At 41.3% G+C, this 17,010-nt stretch overlaps 1 protein-coding gene across 5 annotated transcripts in view; it reads left to right on the top strand.

Annotated features, from left to right (window-relative positions):
* The window catches only part of DIO1 (iodothyronine deiodinase 1), a 42,549-nt gene that overhangs the window by 9,962 nt on the left and 15,577 nt on the right, over positions 1-17,010 (top strand). For 3 of the 5 annotated variants that reach the window (XM_058695966.1, XM_058695956.1, XM_058695975.1), the window contains exon 4: positions 14,882-15,149. In XM_058695966.1, coding sequence (XP_058551949.1) covers positions 14,957-15,149 — 193 coding nt within the window. In that variant the 5' untranslated portion in view covers positions 14,882-14,956. Of the gene's footprint in view, positions 1-14,650; positions 15,150-17,010 lie in introns of those variants that run through there. The other 2 variants (XM_058695984.1, XM_058695949.1) reach the window with 2 other exon arrangements.

Here is a 17,010-nt window from a genome sequence, read left to right as displayed (position 1 = left end):
AAGGAGCGGGATTACTGGATTGTATGGGAAGGGTATGTTTAGTTTTTTAAGAAACTGCTACACTGACTTCAAAAGTAGCTGTACCATTCTACATTCCAACCAGCAAAGAATGAGAGTCTCTTGCTGTGCACCCTCACCAGTATTTGGTGGTATGGGTGTTCCAGATGTTGGCCTTTCTGATAGGCAGATGGTGTTATCTCATTATCGTTTTAACTTGCAGTTCCCTAATGGCATACAATGTGGATCATCTTTTTATATGCTTATTTGTCATCTGTATGTCTTCTTTGATGAGGTGTCTGTTAAGGTTTTTGCCCCTTTTTTTAACTAGATCGTTTGTTTTCTTATTGTTGAGTTTTAAGAGTTCTTTGTATATTTTGGTAACAGTTTGTTATCAAATGTGTCTTTTGCAAATGTTTCTCCCAGTCTGTAGCTCGTCTTCTGATTCTCCTGACAGTGTCTTTCACAGAGCAGAAGGTTTTGATTTTAATAAGTCCAGCCTATTCTTTCTTTCATTGATTGTATCTTTGGTGTTGTATCTAAAACATCATCAACAAACCCAAAGTCATCTAGGTTTTCTGCTATGTTATATTCTAGAAGATTTATAGTTTTGTGTTTTACGTTAGGTCTGTGATCTACTCTGAGTTCATTTCTGTGAAAGGTGTAAAGTCTGTGCCTAGATTTTATTTTATTTTATTTTATTTTATTTTATTTTATTTTATTTTATTTTATTTTTTTGCACGTGGATGTCTGGTTCTTCCAGCACCGTTGTTGAAGAGACTGTCTTTTCTCCTTTGTCTTGTCTTTGTTCATATGTCAGATTACTTGACTATATTTATGTGGTTCTGTTTCTGGGCTCCCTATTCTGTTCCATTGATACTTGTCTATTCTTTGCCAATAGCACACTGTCTTGACTATTATAGCTTTATAGTAATCCTTGAATTGGGGTAGTATCAGTCACCTGACTTTGTTCTTCTCATTCAATATTATGTGATATCTACTTTTTCTCTCTGGAAACTTACAGAAATTTCTCTTTGTGACCAATGTTCTTAAATTTCACTATAATATGACTAGGTGTGTTTTGGGGTTTGTTTAATGTTTGCTTATTTTTGAGAGAGAGGCAGAGACAGAGCACGAGCTGGGGAAGAGGGGAGACACAGAATCCGAAGCAGGCTCCAGGCTCTGAGCTGTCCACACAGAACTCAATACGGGGCTCAAACTCACAAGCCATGAGATCATGACCTGAGCCAAAGTTGGGTGCTCAATTGACTGAGCCACCCTGGCACCCCTACGTGTGGTTTTTTCAATCTTACTTTCAATCTGAAGTCTTACATATTTCTCTAATTATAGTGGTTTTTAGTTGGGATTTCACAAAAGTCTTTTTCCCTGTATTTGTTTCCCTCTGTGAATCAGGATAGGCCAGGTCACGCTGCAATAACTGATGTGACCCTCCCCCCACTGCCTCCTTTGATGTAGGTTGTTCAATTGAATCTTTTCCTTTAAGACGGTGTTTTATCTTTCTGAATGAACTCTTACTCTCCTAGGGGTTTTAGCCCCTTGTCCTGGTGATGAATACCTGAGAGAAGAGCCTAAAAAAACAAAAACAAAACAAAACAAAACAACACCTGTGCCCTGTGTTCTATGTGATGAATTGGGAGAGAAAGGTGTGGAGAGCTACCAAAGAGTGGAGAGGGCAGCTGTGTTACATACTCTGTATCAGTGTCCTGGCACTGCTCATTGTCACCTTTATCTAGAACCACCCAGTCCTTGGAGATATGGACAGAGATTGTAAAAGGGAGACCACTTAGGACTTGCCAGTCTGCCTGAATCTCAGTTAACCATGCCCCACTCTGGTCTGGTTTCAGCAGTAGTGATGGGCTGGCTACTGGTTTTTTTGTTTAGTTGTTTTTTTAATAAGAGGGAGTGAAAGGGTCTCTTAGTGGAATGTATGGGACAGCAAATGGACACATGGAAACATGATAGTCCACCCTCTCTCCAGTCCCCAGTGCACAACCATTGTCTTAGGTGTTGTCAGCTCTGTCCCGTGCCTTCACCGAGACCTACTCACCCTCTGTTGCCCGGGAAGCTCCCACAGTGTTCACATTAATTTGACAGATTGACCAACCACTTTGGTTCCTGGGCTGTTTCCAGGTGTCTCCATCCTGTTAGGAACTGTAATATTTCCCTCTATATCAATCACTTTTGGGGGGATGATGCCCAACCCTTTATTTCTATTCTTATTTTTCTATTCAGAACGTATTTATTTAGATTTACCTATATGTTTACCAGTTTCATTGCCACTACGCCTGCTTACATTTTAGACATTCCTCCTGAGAGCATTTTCCTTCTTCCTGAAAATTTTAGAAGTAATTTTAATGAAGTCTGGGATCATAAACTCAGTTTTTGTTTATTCAGGAATACTTTCCTTCATCCCCATTCTTTTCTTTTCTTTTCTTTTTTTTTTTTTTTTGGAATATTTGATAGATTTTTTTTTTAAGTTTTTATTTATTTATTTTGAGGGAGAGAGAGGGGCAGAGAGAGAGAATTCCAAGCAGGCATAGAGCCCAAAGCAGGGCTCAAACTCACCACCCAAACGATGAGATCATGACCTGAGCTGAAATCAAGAGTCAGACACTCCATTGACTGACCCACCCAGGCGCCTCTCATCCCCATTCTTAAAAGACAGTTGGGGGGCGCCTGGGTGGTCCAGTCAGTTAAGCGTCTGACTTCGGCTCAGGTCATGATCTCACAGTTTGTGAGTTTGAGCCCCGCATCGGGTTCTGTGCTGACAGCTCAGAGCCTGGAGCCTGCTTCGGATTCTGTGTCTCCTTCTCTCTCTGCCCCTCCCCAACTTGTGCTCTGTCTCTCTATGTCTCTCAAAAAATAAATAAATGGAAAAAAAAATTTTTTTAAAGACAGTTGGGTTGAGCACACAATTCCTGATTGCCAGTTATTTTTTCCCTCAATACTTTGAAGATATTATTCCACTACCTTCTGATTTCCATTGTTGCTGCTGAGGACTCTGCTGTTGCACTTGGTGCCCCACCTAAATCTTCATGACTACCTGCTGCATCCATTCCCCAACTTCTGTGGTGATTACTCATGGCTCAGAGCTTCCTTTTTCTCTGGAGAATTACCCTTCAGCAGAAGGATGCTGCTTTGTCTGGAAATGTCTGGGAGGTGATACGTGTAGCCAGTAACTGAGTGATAGGAGTATACTAATGGATGACCCCTCTTTGCCTCAAATTGATATAACTCAGTGGTGCCATACATGATCCAGAGCATCCTCATGGGATCAGGGAAAGACTAGACCTCATCTGAAACCACATTTTACTTAGCTTCTTCCCTTGCCCTGTCCTGTTTTCCTATACCTTAAAGGTTCTCCTGAGAGCCCTGTCAGTAAATCATGTGCCGAAGGATCTTGTCTCAGGCTCTGCTTCTAGGAAAGCTGACTCAAAATTGCTGTCAATATGATTCTCAATTCTTTGTAGGGGACTGTTTCTTCCCTCTGACTTTTTTTTTCTTTGCTTGCTTGCTTTTACTTATTTCTTGTCCCCCCCATGCCTACTTCAAGATCTTCTCCTTGTTCTTGTTTTTGTGTGTGTATGTGTGTGTATGTGTGTGTGTGTGTGTGTGTTCTATAGCTTCACTAAAACAGCGTACTGATTACTTTTTGTAAATGTCACTCTGAATTGCTTTAACTTCTCTTTCATGTTTTCAAATAACATTTTTTCATGTTTTTCAAATCCTTTGATTTGCATGGCATCCCAAGTGATTTCTTTATACATCATTCTAGCTAATTCTTTCTTCAGGGGTTCTTAATCTGCTATTTAAACCACCCACTGAGTTTTTAATCCAGCCATTATGTATTCATTTTCTAAAAGTTCTGTTTGGTTCTTTAAAAATCATTTTGGATAACCCATGAATGCTTTTTTTTTTTTTTTTTAATAATCCAGGAAGGCAAATACTTAATAGTTTGCTGGTAGAAGCTGGCCTTTGTTGTCAGGGTTCCCTGACTCCTATGAATGAATTAAACTTTTAACACATAGTTATAATTATTTAAATAGGCTGTATTTGATAATTCCACTACCTGAAATTCTTAAGGATTTCAATGTTGTTTTTCTGCTGACTCTCACTCATGGTGGTTTGTTTCTTTGTACTACTCGTGGTGGTAATCTTTGCATACTCATATCAGTTTTATCCTAATCTATGGAAATCCTCAGGTCTAAATATTTTTTCTTTTCTAATGGTTCTATTTGGCTCTTTTTTCAAATGCACACAGTCATTGTTGACACCAAGATACAGGGGATATCTTTTCAGAAAAGAGTTAATATTGATTCTTCCAGAAGCCAGTAGTCACTGCCGACACGGGACCACTTTCATATCCTTCCAGGAGTCTCTGTCCTAATGTAGGAAACTCAGAATCGGCCGCTCTGTCCTATAGCATGTTCCAGACTTCCTTGCATAATCACAGAACTGATATTGCCATTTTCCCTCAGGGGTGCTTTAACTTTTACATTTGCCCAAACCATTTTGCCCAGTTCCCTATTTTGGTTTTATCCAATGATGTTATTTATGCGTGTGTACACTTACACGTCAATGTTTGGAGGTTTTCCTTTATCTCCTGTGAACGTAATGCATTAAAATAGTTTTTTGGGGGTTGTCTGCGTGGCTAGGTGGGTTAAGCGTCCAACTTTGGCTCAGGTCATGATCTCACGGTTCCTGGGTTTGAGCCCTGCATCAGGCTCTCCACTGTCAGCACAGAGCCTGTTTTGGATCCTCTGTCTCCCTCTCTCTCTCTGGTCCTCTCCCTTTTGCATGCTGTCTCTCTTTCTTTCAAAATAAATAAATAAACATTAAAAAAAATAAAATAGTTTTTTCATGGAAAAGCTAGTTGTTTCGTGAGCAAAAGGCTGACATACTGCTAGCAATTCTTAACTAGTGTTTCTATTATTCAAAATTCCAAGCATGCACAGAAAGTAAAGGACAATTCACTGAAATCCCGTGTACCATCACCTATGTTCACTTACCACATCCTCGTTTTCCTTCTTTTTTAAATGGTTTTGTGAGCTCACTCTTTAAACTTAAATATATATATTTTTTAATTTTTTTGTTTGTTTGTTATGTTTCTTTTTGAGATGGAGAGAGATAGTGCGAGCAGGGGAGGGGCAGAGGGAGAGAGAGAGAATCCCAAGCAGGCTCCAGTGATGGCACGGAGCCTGACATGGGGCTCGAACCCACAAACCATGAGATCATGACCTGAGCTGAAGTTGGATGTTCAACTGACTGAGCCACCCAGGTGCCCCTAAATATGTTTATTTTAGAGAGAAACTGTATATCAACTTCATGAAATGGAAAACCACGATCTCTTGCCATTAATAGAATGTAGCTATACTAATAAATACAATGAAAATCAAAGTCATTAAAAATTAAGAAAATAAATGATAAAATATAAAAGTAATAATCTATGTATACAAATACATATCTAAAAAACTTTTTAGTGAAAATAATGGAACAATACATGATCAATCAGTAACACAGATATATTAAGCTCGTTGTCTTTTTTTTTAATGTTTATTATTTATTTTTGAGAGAGAGAGCAAGAAAGAGACAGAGCCTGAACAGGGGGGAGGGGCAGAGAGAGAGGGAGACACAGAATCCGAAGCAGGCTCCAGGCTCTGAACTGTCAGCCCAGAGTCCAAGACGGGGCTCGAATTCATGAACCATGAAATCATGATCTGAGCTGAAGTCAGATGCATAACTGACTAAGCCACCCAAGCACCCCTCATTGTCTCTTTATTTAAGATAAGGATTTGTTTCTAGCATAATAAAATGAGTCTGTTGTTTGGTTTCAGTGCTACAGCACCAAGAATCCCAACTCCCAACACATATCTGCAATTGGAAAGGAAAGGCAAACCATATTTAATCCCTTTCTAGATTTCAGTGAAACATGTTTATACCTACTTTGCATTACAAACAGTTGTCAGCTTTCTGAAGTGATGGTTAATGTATCACTGAAAATAACAAGTGCTGGAGGTTTGAAATGTTTATGGGCAGCCTGTGTAACATGGTGTATCATAGGTCCACCCCAAGTCTCAGTGATCTGTAGGAGGTTGCAGAGAACTTAGCGTATAGTCATACTCACAGCTATGCTTTCACAGAAAAAAAATATAAAACAAAATCAGCAAAGGGAACAGGCACAAGGGGAGAAGTCCAGAGAAAACCAGTCCAGAGAAAAAGTTGTGACAACATGTATGAAATATTGTCTCCCAAGGAAGCTCATCAGAGACTCAGTACCTAAGGTTTTATTTTACTGGGAGCTGGTCACATAGGCACCCTCTGTCTAGCACACACCTAAATTCCAGAGTCCCAGAAGGAAAGCAGGTGTTCGGCATAAGGTGTTCATCAGGTGTTCACAGTGAACCACTATTTTCAGTGGTGGGAACCCTTCTAAAATCCAAGTTTGCGAGCACTAGTAAAGTGCCAATCTCACAAGAAGGACTTTTTTTTTTTTTTTCAACGTTTTTTATTTATTTTTGGGACAGAGAGAGACAGAGCATGAACGGGGGAGGGGCAGAGAGAGAGGGAGACACAGAATCGGAAACAGGCTCCAGGCTCCGAGCCATCAGCCCAGAGCCCGACGCGGGGCTCGAACTCACGGACCGCGAGATCGTGACCTGGCTGAAGTCGGACGCTCAACTGACTGCGCCACCCAGGCGCCCCAAGAAGGACTTTTTAACATTAACTCTTTTCTGAAGACGTAGCTCACTGCTATACTATCTACTTTGGTCTTACCCTAAGTGATAATAACTATGAAATGATAGGGTTTTTTTTAAGTTTATCTACCTATTTTGTAGGGGGTGCAGAGAGAGAGAGAGAGAGAGAGAGAGAGAGAATCCCAAGCAGGTTCCATGCCATCAGCGCAGAGCCCAGTGCAGGGCTCAAACCCACAAACCATGAGATCATGATCTGAGCCGACACCAAGAGCCAGATGCCCAACCAACTGAGCCACCCAGGTGCCCCAGTTTTGGTGTGCTTTTTATAGGTAATACAAATTGAAAGAAATACATAACCATTAAAATTTTAAATATTAATGTTTACATCATCTCATACCCATTGGGATGGATAGTATAAAAACAAAAAGAAAGCAAACAAAACAAAACACAACACAAAATAGCTAGTGTTGGCAAGGATATGGAGAAATTGAAATCCTTGTGCACTGTTGGTGGGAATGTAAAATGATGAAGCCTTTATGGAAAACAGTTCCTAAAGAAATTAAAAATGGAATTACCATATGATTCAGCACTTCCACTTCTGGGTATGTACCCAAAAGAATTGAAATCAGGGTCCTAAAAACCTATGTTCCTAGCCAATTATTCACAATAATAACTAAAATATGGAAGGAACCCAAGTGACCATCAGTAGATGGGATAAGCAAAATGTGTTACATACATACATTGGAATATTATACATATTATCCATACAGTGGAATACATATATTGGAATATTAATCAGCCTTAAATTAAGAATGAAATTCCTCAATATGCTACAGCATGGATGAACCTTGAGAACATTATGCTAAGTGAAATAAGCCGGTCACAAAAAAGGCAAATATTCTATGATTCTATTTATATGAGGTATTGAGAGTGGTCCGATTCATAGGCAAAAAACCAATGGTGGTTGCTTGAGGCTGAGGGATGTGGGGAATGGGGAGTTATTGTTTAATGAATATAGTTTCAGAATTGCAAGAAGGAAAGAGTTATATGGGTGGATGATGATGATGGTTGTACAATAGTGTGAATGTTCTTTTTTTAAATTTTTTTTTTTTAACGTTTATTTATTTTTGAGACAGAGAGAGACAGAGCATGAACGGGGGAGGGTCAGAGAGAGAGGGAGACACAGAATCTGAAACAGGCTCCAGGCTCTGAGCGGTCAGCACAGAGCCTGACGCGGGGCTCGAACTCACGGGCCGCGAGATCATGACCTGAGCCGAAGTCGGCCGCTTAACCGACTGAGCCACCCAGGCGCCCCAATAGTGTGAATGTTCTTAATGTCACTGAATTGTATGCTAAAACTGTTTATGGCAGTAAATTTTATGTTTTGTGTACTTTACCACAAAAAAAAATCAAAAGTAAAAAAGTAATAGGAACAGTGGTTATATAGATCATATCGTTCCAATAACTGTTTACATAATAACTCTATTTTTTTTATTTTTTTAACGTTTATTTTTGAGACAGAGAGAGACAGAGCATGAACGGGGGAGGGTCAGAGAGAGAGGGAGACACAGAATCAGAAACAGGCTCCGGGCTCTGAGCTGTCAGCCCAGAGCCCGACGCGGGGCTCGAACTCACTGACCGAGAGATCATGACCTGAGCCGAAGTCAGCCGCCCAACTGACTGAGCCACCCAGGTGCCCCATAACTCTATTTTTAAAAAAGTAAAGGGATGAGGAAAGATACACTATGCTAACACTAATCAAAAGAAAGCTGGAATGGCTACACTAATTTCAGAGCAAACTTCAGAGCAAGAAAAATTACCAAGAAGGAGCATTACATAATGATGAGGGATCAATTCTCTAAGAAAACATAACAATCTTTAATGTGTATGTGCCTAACAACAAAGCATTAAAATGCATGAGGCAAAAACTGATAGAACTGAAAGAAGAAATAGAGGAATCCACTATTATAGTTGGAGACTTTAATGTCCCTCTATCAGAAATGGACAGATCTAGCAGACAGAAAATCAGTAAGGACATAGTGGAACTTAACAGCAGCATTGGTCAAGTGGATACAACTGACATATATAGACTACTTCATCCAACAACAGTGGAATATACATTTTTCTCAAACTTACATGGAACATTCACCAAGATAGACCACATTTTGGACTATAAAATATACCTTAACAAATTTAAAAGAGTAGAAACTATGTTATATATGCTCTCAGGCCACATTGAAATCAGAGTAGAAATCAATAAGAGAAAAATACCTGGGGCGCCTGGGTGGCGCAGTCGGTTAAGCGTCTGACTTCAGCCAGGTCACGATCTCGTGGTCCGTGAGTTCGAGCCCCGCGTCGGGCTCTGAGCTGATGGCTCGGAGCCTGGAGCCTGTTTCCGATTCTGTGTCTCCCTCTCTCTCTGCCCCTCCCCCGTTCATGCTCTGTTTCTCTCTGTCCCAAAAATAAATAAAAAACGTTGAAAAAAAAAATTAAAAAAAAAAAAAAATAAGAGAAAAATACCTAGAAAATTAGAAAAGAAGAAAGATTTAAAGTCCGCAATCTAAGCTTCTACTTGAGGAAACTAGAAAAAGAGAGAGAGAAAATTAACTCTAAAGTAAGCAGAGGAAAATAAATAATGAAAATTAGAACAGAAATCAATGAAATTGAAAACAGGAATTCAATAGAGAAAATCAAGGAAGCCAAAAACCAGAGGTTTATTGATAAACTTCTAGCCAGGCTAACTAAGAAAAAATTCTAATATTGGAAATGAAAGAGGGCACATTACTAGAGATCCCAGGAATATTAAAGGGATACTCTAAATAGCTCTATGCCCACATGTAATAACCAAAATAAAATGGATTAATTCTTTGAAAGACACAACGTGTGAAAACTCATACCAGAAGAAATAAACAATCTGAATAGATCTATACCTATTAAAGAAATTGAATCAAGAGGCACCTGGGTGGCTCACTTGGCTAAGCTTCCGACTTCAGCTCAGGTCATGATCTCACGGTCTGTGGGTTCGAGCCCTGCTTGGGGTTCTGTGCTGACAGCTCAGAGCCCGGAGCCTGCTTTGGATTCTGTGTCTCCCTCTCTCTCTGCCCCTCCCCTGCTTGTGCTCTGTGTCTCTCTCTCTCAAAAATAAATAAACGTTAAAAAAAGTTTTTTTAATAAAGAAAGAAATTGAATAAATAATAACTTTTGAAAACAGAAAATGCACCAGACCCAAATTAACCCACTAGTTCACTGGTGAATTCTACCAAATGTTGAAGGAAGAAATTATAACAATTCTCCACAGTCTTGTCCAGAAATTAGAAGCAGAGGGAATAATTCCTAATCCATTCTATGAAACCAACACTACCCTAATACCCAAACCAGGCAAAGACATTACAAAAAAAGAAAATTAGAGACCAACATTTTTTATGAACAGAGATGCAAAAATCCTCAATAAAATTAGCAAGTTGAATCCAACGATGTATAAAAAGAATTACACACCATGACCAAGTGAGATTTATTCCAGATATGTAAGACTTGGTCAACATTCAAAAATGAATTAATGTGATCCATTACATCAGCAGATTAAGGAAAAATCACACGATTATAGCAAAATACATGCAGAAAAAGCATTTGACAAAATCTAACACCCATTAACGATAAAAACTCTCAGAAAAGGGAATAGAGGAAACTTCTCAATTTGATAAAGAACATCTACAAAAAACCTACAGCTAACATCATACATAATGGTGAGAAACTAGATACTTTCCCACCAAGATCAGGAACAAGGCAAGAGTGTACCCTGTTGGTCCACAACTTGGCCCCTTTACACAGAGGGCAAGGAGAGACTGAAGAAAGAGGCAGACTATTCCAGATTGGTAGGTGGCAGTTTCAGTAAGCAAGAGAACTTACTTATGAGGCTTGTCTTGGGCAACCACAAGAGAAGTAGATCTCTGCACCTGCCTACCAGAATCTTAAAAGTTGTATAGAGGCATTAACTGGGTTTGTCACGTATACCATCCAGATGGTCTCAACAGCACATTACTATCTCAAGGCCGTGTCCTTGGGCAGCTTCTAACACAGGGAAGGCAAATGACACACACATTCCAAGGATAGGGGAGGTGATAAGGAGCCTCTGATTTCCCAGGCCCAGCTTGTGGGTCAACTGGCAGTCATGTCCTCCCAATAACCTCTGCCAATATCCCTTCTAACACCACTCTTTTTCAACATCATACTGGAAGTCCTAGAGAATGCAATAAGACACAAGAAAAGGAAATAAAAGGTATACAGATTGGGAAGGGAGAAATAGTTTTTTTGTTCATAGATTACAATATTGAAAATCTGAATTAATTGGCAAGAAAACCTCCCAGAACTAATAAGTGTTTATAGCAAAGTTGTAGGATACAAAGTTAATATACAAAAGTTAATTGCTTTTTCATATAACAGCAATGAACAATTGGAATCTGAAATTAAAGTCATAATACCACTTACATTAGCACCCCCCAAAATGAAATATTAGATATAAATTAACCAAATATATAAAAAATCTATACAAGGAAAACTCTGGTGAAATAAGTCAAACAAGAACTTAAACAATGGAAAGACATTCCATGTTCATGAACAGGAAGACTCAATGTTTTCAAGATGTCAGTTTTTCCCAACTTAATCTATAGATTCAACACAATCCCAAAGCAAATCCCAGCAAGTTATTTTGTGGATATTGACAAACTCATTCCAAAGTTTATATAGAGAGACAAAAGACCCAGAATAGCTAATGCACTATTGAAAGAGAAGAACAAAGTTGGAGGACTGACACTACTCAACTTCAAGACTTAATATAAAGATACAGTAGTCAAGACAGTATGATATGGACAGGAAAATAGACAAAAAGATCAATGGAACAGAAAAGAGTGCCCAGAAATAGACCCACACAAATATAATCAAAAGATCTTTGACAAAGGAACAAAGACAATACAAAGGACAAAAGACAGTCTTCAGAAAATGGTGCTGGAACAATTGGACATCCACATGTAAAAAAAAAAAAAAAAAAGAATCTAGGTACAGACATTTCATAGAAATTAACTCAAAATGGAACTTAGACCTACATGTAAATCAGAAAACTATAAAACTCCTAGAATATAACACAGAAGAAAACCTAGATGACTTTGGGTTTGGTGATGACTTTTTAGATACAACCCCAAAAGCACAATCTGTGAAAAAAAGAATTGGTAGGCTAGACTTCATTAAAATTAAAAACTTCTGCAAAAGACATTGGTCAAGAGACTGAGAAGACAAACCACACAGGCTGGGAGAAAATATTCACAAAAGACATAGCTGATGAAGGACTATTATGTAAAAGAAACAACTCTTAAAACTCAGCAATAAAAAATGAACAAACGGATTTTAAAATGCATGAAAGATTGGAACAGACACCTCACCAAAGAAGATATATGGATGGCAAATAAGTGTATACAAAGCTGCTCGTTATCATATGCCATTAGAGAATTGCAAATTAAAGCAAGAGTGAGATACTATTACATACCTATTAGAATGGCCAAAATTCAGAACACAGACAACACCAAATGCTGGTGAGGACATGGAACAATAGTAACTCTCATTCATTGATGATGGGAATATAAAATGACACATCCACTTTAGAAGACAATTTATCAATTTCTCTTAAAATTAATCATACTTTCACCATAAGATCCAGCCTTTGTGCTTCTTGGTATTTACCCAAATGGGTTGAAAACACGTCCACACAGAAACTTGCGTATAGTTGTTTATGGCACCTGTCTTAATCCATTAATTCTGCTATAACAGAATACCATAGACTGGGTGGATCACAACGGAAATTTATTTCTCACAGTTTTGGAGGCTGGAAGTGCAAGATCAAGGCACCAGCAGATTTGGTATCTAGTGAGGGCCCACTTCCTGGTTCCCAGACAGTCAGTCATCTTGTGTCCTCACATGGATGAAGGGGTGAAGGAGCTCTAACCCATTCATTACGGCTCCACTCTAATTACCTAATCACCTTACAAGGCCTCACAAAAAGACAAATACCATCACTTTGGGGATTAGGTTTCAACATATGAATGGGGGGGAGGAGGGGTAGGGCAGGATACAAACAGTCTATAGCAGCAGCTTTATTTGTAATTGCCAAGACCTGAAAGCAACCAAGATGTCCTTTAATAGGTGAACAGATAAACTGTGGTACATCCAGACAATGGGATATTGTCCAATGTTTAAAAAAAACAATGAGTTATCAAGTCCTGAAAAGACACGAGGGTTTCTTAAATGCATATTACTAAGTGAAAGATGTCAAACTGAAAAGGCTACATGCTGTAAGATTCCAACTATATAACATTCTAGAAAAGGTAAAACTATGGACACACTAAAAGGATTAATGGTTGCCAGGGATTAGGGGAGAAGGAGGGATGAACTGGAGGAGCACAGAGGATTTAAGGGCATCAAAACTATTCTTTATGATACCTTAATGGTGGGTACATATCATTATAGATTTGTCAAAACCCATAGATTGTACGATACCAAGAGTGAAGTCTAATGTAATCTATGGACTTTGGGATAATGATTTGTTAATATAGGCTCATCAACTATAACACATGTACCACTCTGGTGGGATACGGATAGTAGGGGAGGCTGTGCAAGTATGGAGACCAGGGGTAGTTGGGCACTCCCGTACTTTTGGCTTAATGTTGCTGTAAATCTAAAACTGCTTGAAAAAATAGTCTACTTAAAACAAATAACAGAAATGCTCTGTATGGGAAAATGCTATGTACACATTAGGGTTATTACTGCTCAAACAGGCAGGTGCTGTACTTTGGGGGCACAGCTTGGCATTTACAGTGAGATGCTTAGAAACAGAACAGCTTTTGGAGGTGTTTTTTCTTCTCTAAATAGAGTTAGTGTGCTAGAGGCCAAGGTTAACACCTTTATGGCTGTGACAGTCAGCTTTCAAGACTTTCTTCCCTCTGCCCTAACGCACAGGTATGCAAATGCGTCGGGGAGGGGTAAACTTCAAGCTTTGTGAACTAACTCTTTAGGACATTAGTTAATTGCAGAATTGGCCTTCAGTCTCTTCCCCTCTCTAGGCCTCAGTTTCCCTGCTTAAAAGGGAAGTAGTTTTAGATGTTTTCTAAAACACTTTCCAGCTCTGAGCTTCTATGATTCTTCTTTTAATTTTTCCAGTGGGCCATGCTCTCTCTGGCTTCTAGGTCCTTGGACATGTGGTTCCGTCCACTAGGACCTATGTCCCCATTTTCCTGGCTTACTGCTTGCCATTCTGCCTTTCTGGTTTCAGCGTAGATATCACTTTGGGGGAAGTCCTCTTGACCTCTCTAAATAGAATTAACTGCATTAACTGCCCTCCACCATGTTTCCAAGCCCCCCACCCATCTTCTGTTTCTGTGCTTCATATGCTAAAATGATAACTTTTTGCTTACTTGTCTTTTCCCCACTCTGGACTGCCACCATGCTGAGTGCAGAGTGTTGTAGTTATATCACACAACACACACACACACACACACACACACACACACACACACACACACAAAGGTCCAGGTTTTCTTGGGGATAACCCAGCTCTGTCTCTGCCTGGGAGTTTCCAGGCCCAAAATCCTCTAGGGGAGGCTATGCCTCCAGAAACATTCAACCACCAAGTAAGAAGCTGTGAGTGGGAAAACCATCTTTCATTAGTAAAGGAACAATTTACATTATTAAAAGAACGATTAATGTTAGGAGTTACTTACAACAAAGCCTTTCTAAAGGACCAAAGAGTCCTTTTAAGTGTGATCTTTATAAGTATTGGTTTTTGAAAATTTATGAGAGGGAGGATTTAAAATCTGAAGTCTCTCAGTCCAAGGATCTCTCAAAGGTTAAGGCAAAGGATCAGAAATGATAATAATTAGAAGAGACCTTTGAGCCCTCGGTTTGGAATTTTCCATTCCATTGACAGGAAGGCAGACACCTTCTGTCCCAGGACCTTCCTGCTGTCCCGGGTTGGCTACATCCACCCTGCACCTTTGTTCAGCTCCTCCCATTACCGCCTGGCTGTGGCCTCTCTGCCCACCAGCCCCAGAGCCAGCTCTGGCTGTGTCAAAATGGGGCTGCCCCAGGCAGGACTGTGGCTGAGGAGGCTCTGGGTCCTCTTTCAGGTGGCCCTGCAGGTGGCTGTGGGCAAAGTGTTCCTGATATTGTTTCCCTCGAGAGTCAAGCAACACATCGTGGCCATGAACCGGAAGAACCCCCACTTTTCCTATGACAACTGGGCCCCAACTCTGTACAGCGTGCAGTATTTCTGGTTTGTCCTGAAGGTCCGATGGCAGCGACTCGAGGACAGGACTGAGCCAGGAGGTCTGGCCCCCAACTGCCCCGTGGTCCGGCTCTCAGGACAGAGGTGCAGCATCTGGGACTTCATGAAAGGTCAGGAGACTGTTCCAAGCTTGAGATGCGCTTGGAGTGGGGGTTTCAGCAGTGGGTGGGGAAGTGGGTTGGAAAGTCCTGAATTCTATTCTGGCTGCTCCCTTTTGGCTTCTTGTCTTCTCACTTCCTGCATCTAGGACTTCTAGATTCTGTTCTTCTGAGCGGCATCGCCACCTTCCCAGGCCCTTAACCCACAAACCAGCTACACTGGCCTTCAGCTCCTTCCATATGCTCTTTATTTATTTTTTTTAATTTTTAAAAAATGTTTATTCATTTTTGAGAGGTGGGGGAGGGCAGATAGAAAGGAGAATGTGAAGTAGGCTCCATGTTGTCAGCACAGAGCCCAACGTGGGGCTCAAACCCACGAACCCATGAACCGTGAGATCACGACCTGAGCCGAAGTCAGATGCTCAACCAACTGAGCCACCCAGGCGCCCCCTTCCACAGGCTCTTAGGCTCTTAGAGTCGCCCTGCCTGGTCAGCTCCTGCTCATCCTTCAGACTTCCGCTCGGTGCCACTTCTTGCAACAAGCTAGCCCTGGATCCCCCACCAGGCTAGGTTACCTCCTTTTCCATGCTTGACGTCCTAAGCTTCTCTTTACTGCACCTGACCTGGTAGGTAGTTCTGCGCCGCCCCCACTAGCCTGCACGCTCCATGCAGGTGGAGCCCATGCAGTGGAACCCACTTTGCATCCTTTTGGCTGCTGCTGGCCCATGGCAGGCGCTCAGTAAATATATGTTGAAGCACTCTCTCTCCCTCTCCTATGTATACAAGTTCTATTGATGTGGGGTCTTACAGACCCCCTTTTTTTTTTTTTTTGTCCTCACAGCTGTTCCTTCTGCCAGGCCTTCCTCCTCCTCCCCCTGTTGCCCTCTCTTCCTACCCCACTTGCGACTGGCTGCGAGATTGCCCCTTAGCAAGCGCATCCCCAGCCTCAGCAGCTGCCCTCTGCACTCAGAACGAAGCCGGGGCCCAGCCCTGTGCTCAAGGTCCTTCCTGAGCCAACTCCCGCTTTCCTTCCCCATCTCACCTGTGGGCTGCGCCTCATGCTGTGGCCTGCAGACCAATTCTTGGGGCTTGCACATCCCTTGTGGTTTCTCTCCTTGGCCTTGCTGATGTTGTTGGCTCTTCCCCTCTATAGCCAACCGTCCAAACACCTCATCAACAGGGGCCTGCTCTCACACACACGCCCTTCCCTGAGGCCGTCTCAGAGCCCTACAGCTAGGCAGGTGTTCTCTCTCCTGGACGCATGGCGCTGTATCTGCCCCTCTCCTCGGACACTGATTCTTGCCACCCAGCCTCTGGCTGCCCAACGGGGAGCCTTGTGACAGTACTGTGTCCGATTCATCTCCGATTTCCTGGGACCTAGACCCAGCGGATGGAGTAGAGAAGGCCCCTGAGGCAGGTGGCTACTCTAGTGTTTTTCAAAGCACGTCTTTGGAGGCCAAATACCGCAGATAAGCTTTACTACATCGAGTTCCCTGATTCAAGTAGTTTGAGAAACGCTGCACGCTATACCCTCCTCCTGGAAATTCATACAGCACGCGAATATTTTTAAAGCTCTGAGAAGCCCTGAAGCTTCAAAACAAACAAAACTTGGGGGAAAAAAAACCAAACTGACAAAGCACTGACTGATGTTCCTAACACACACAACCCCCAGGTCTCCCCCTGAGGAAATGCCTGTCATCATCATACATGATCCAAAGAACACCCTTTGGGAAAAGTTGACCTGATCCAGTCCTCTCACTTTAGAAGGGAATGGAGAACGCTGAGAGGCAAAGGTAACAGAGACAGTGAGCGACCAAGTCAGACCCAGAATCTGGGCTTCTTCATCTCATTTTCTTCAGTCAGCAAACATTCA

This window comes from Neofelis nebulosa, chromosome 2 (assembly GCF_028018385.1).
Source record: "Neofelis nebulosa isolate mNeoNeb1 chromosome 2, mNeoNeb1.pri, whole genome shotgun sequence".
NCBI lineage: Eukaryota > Metazoa > Chordata > Mammalia > Carnivora > Felidae > Neofelis > Neofelis nebulosa.
This window is presented reverse-complemented; position numbering and strand designations above follow the sequence as displayed.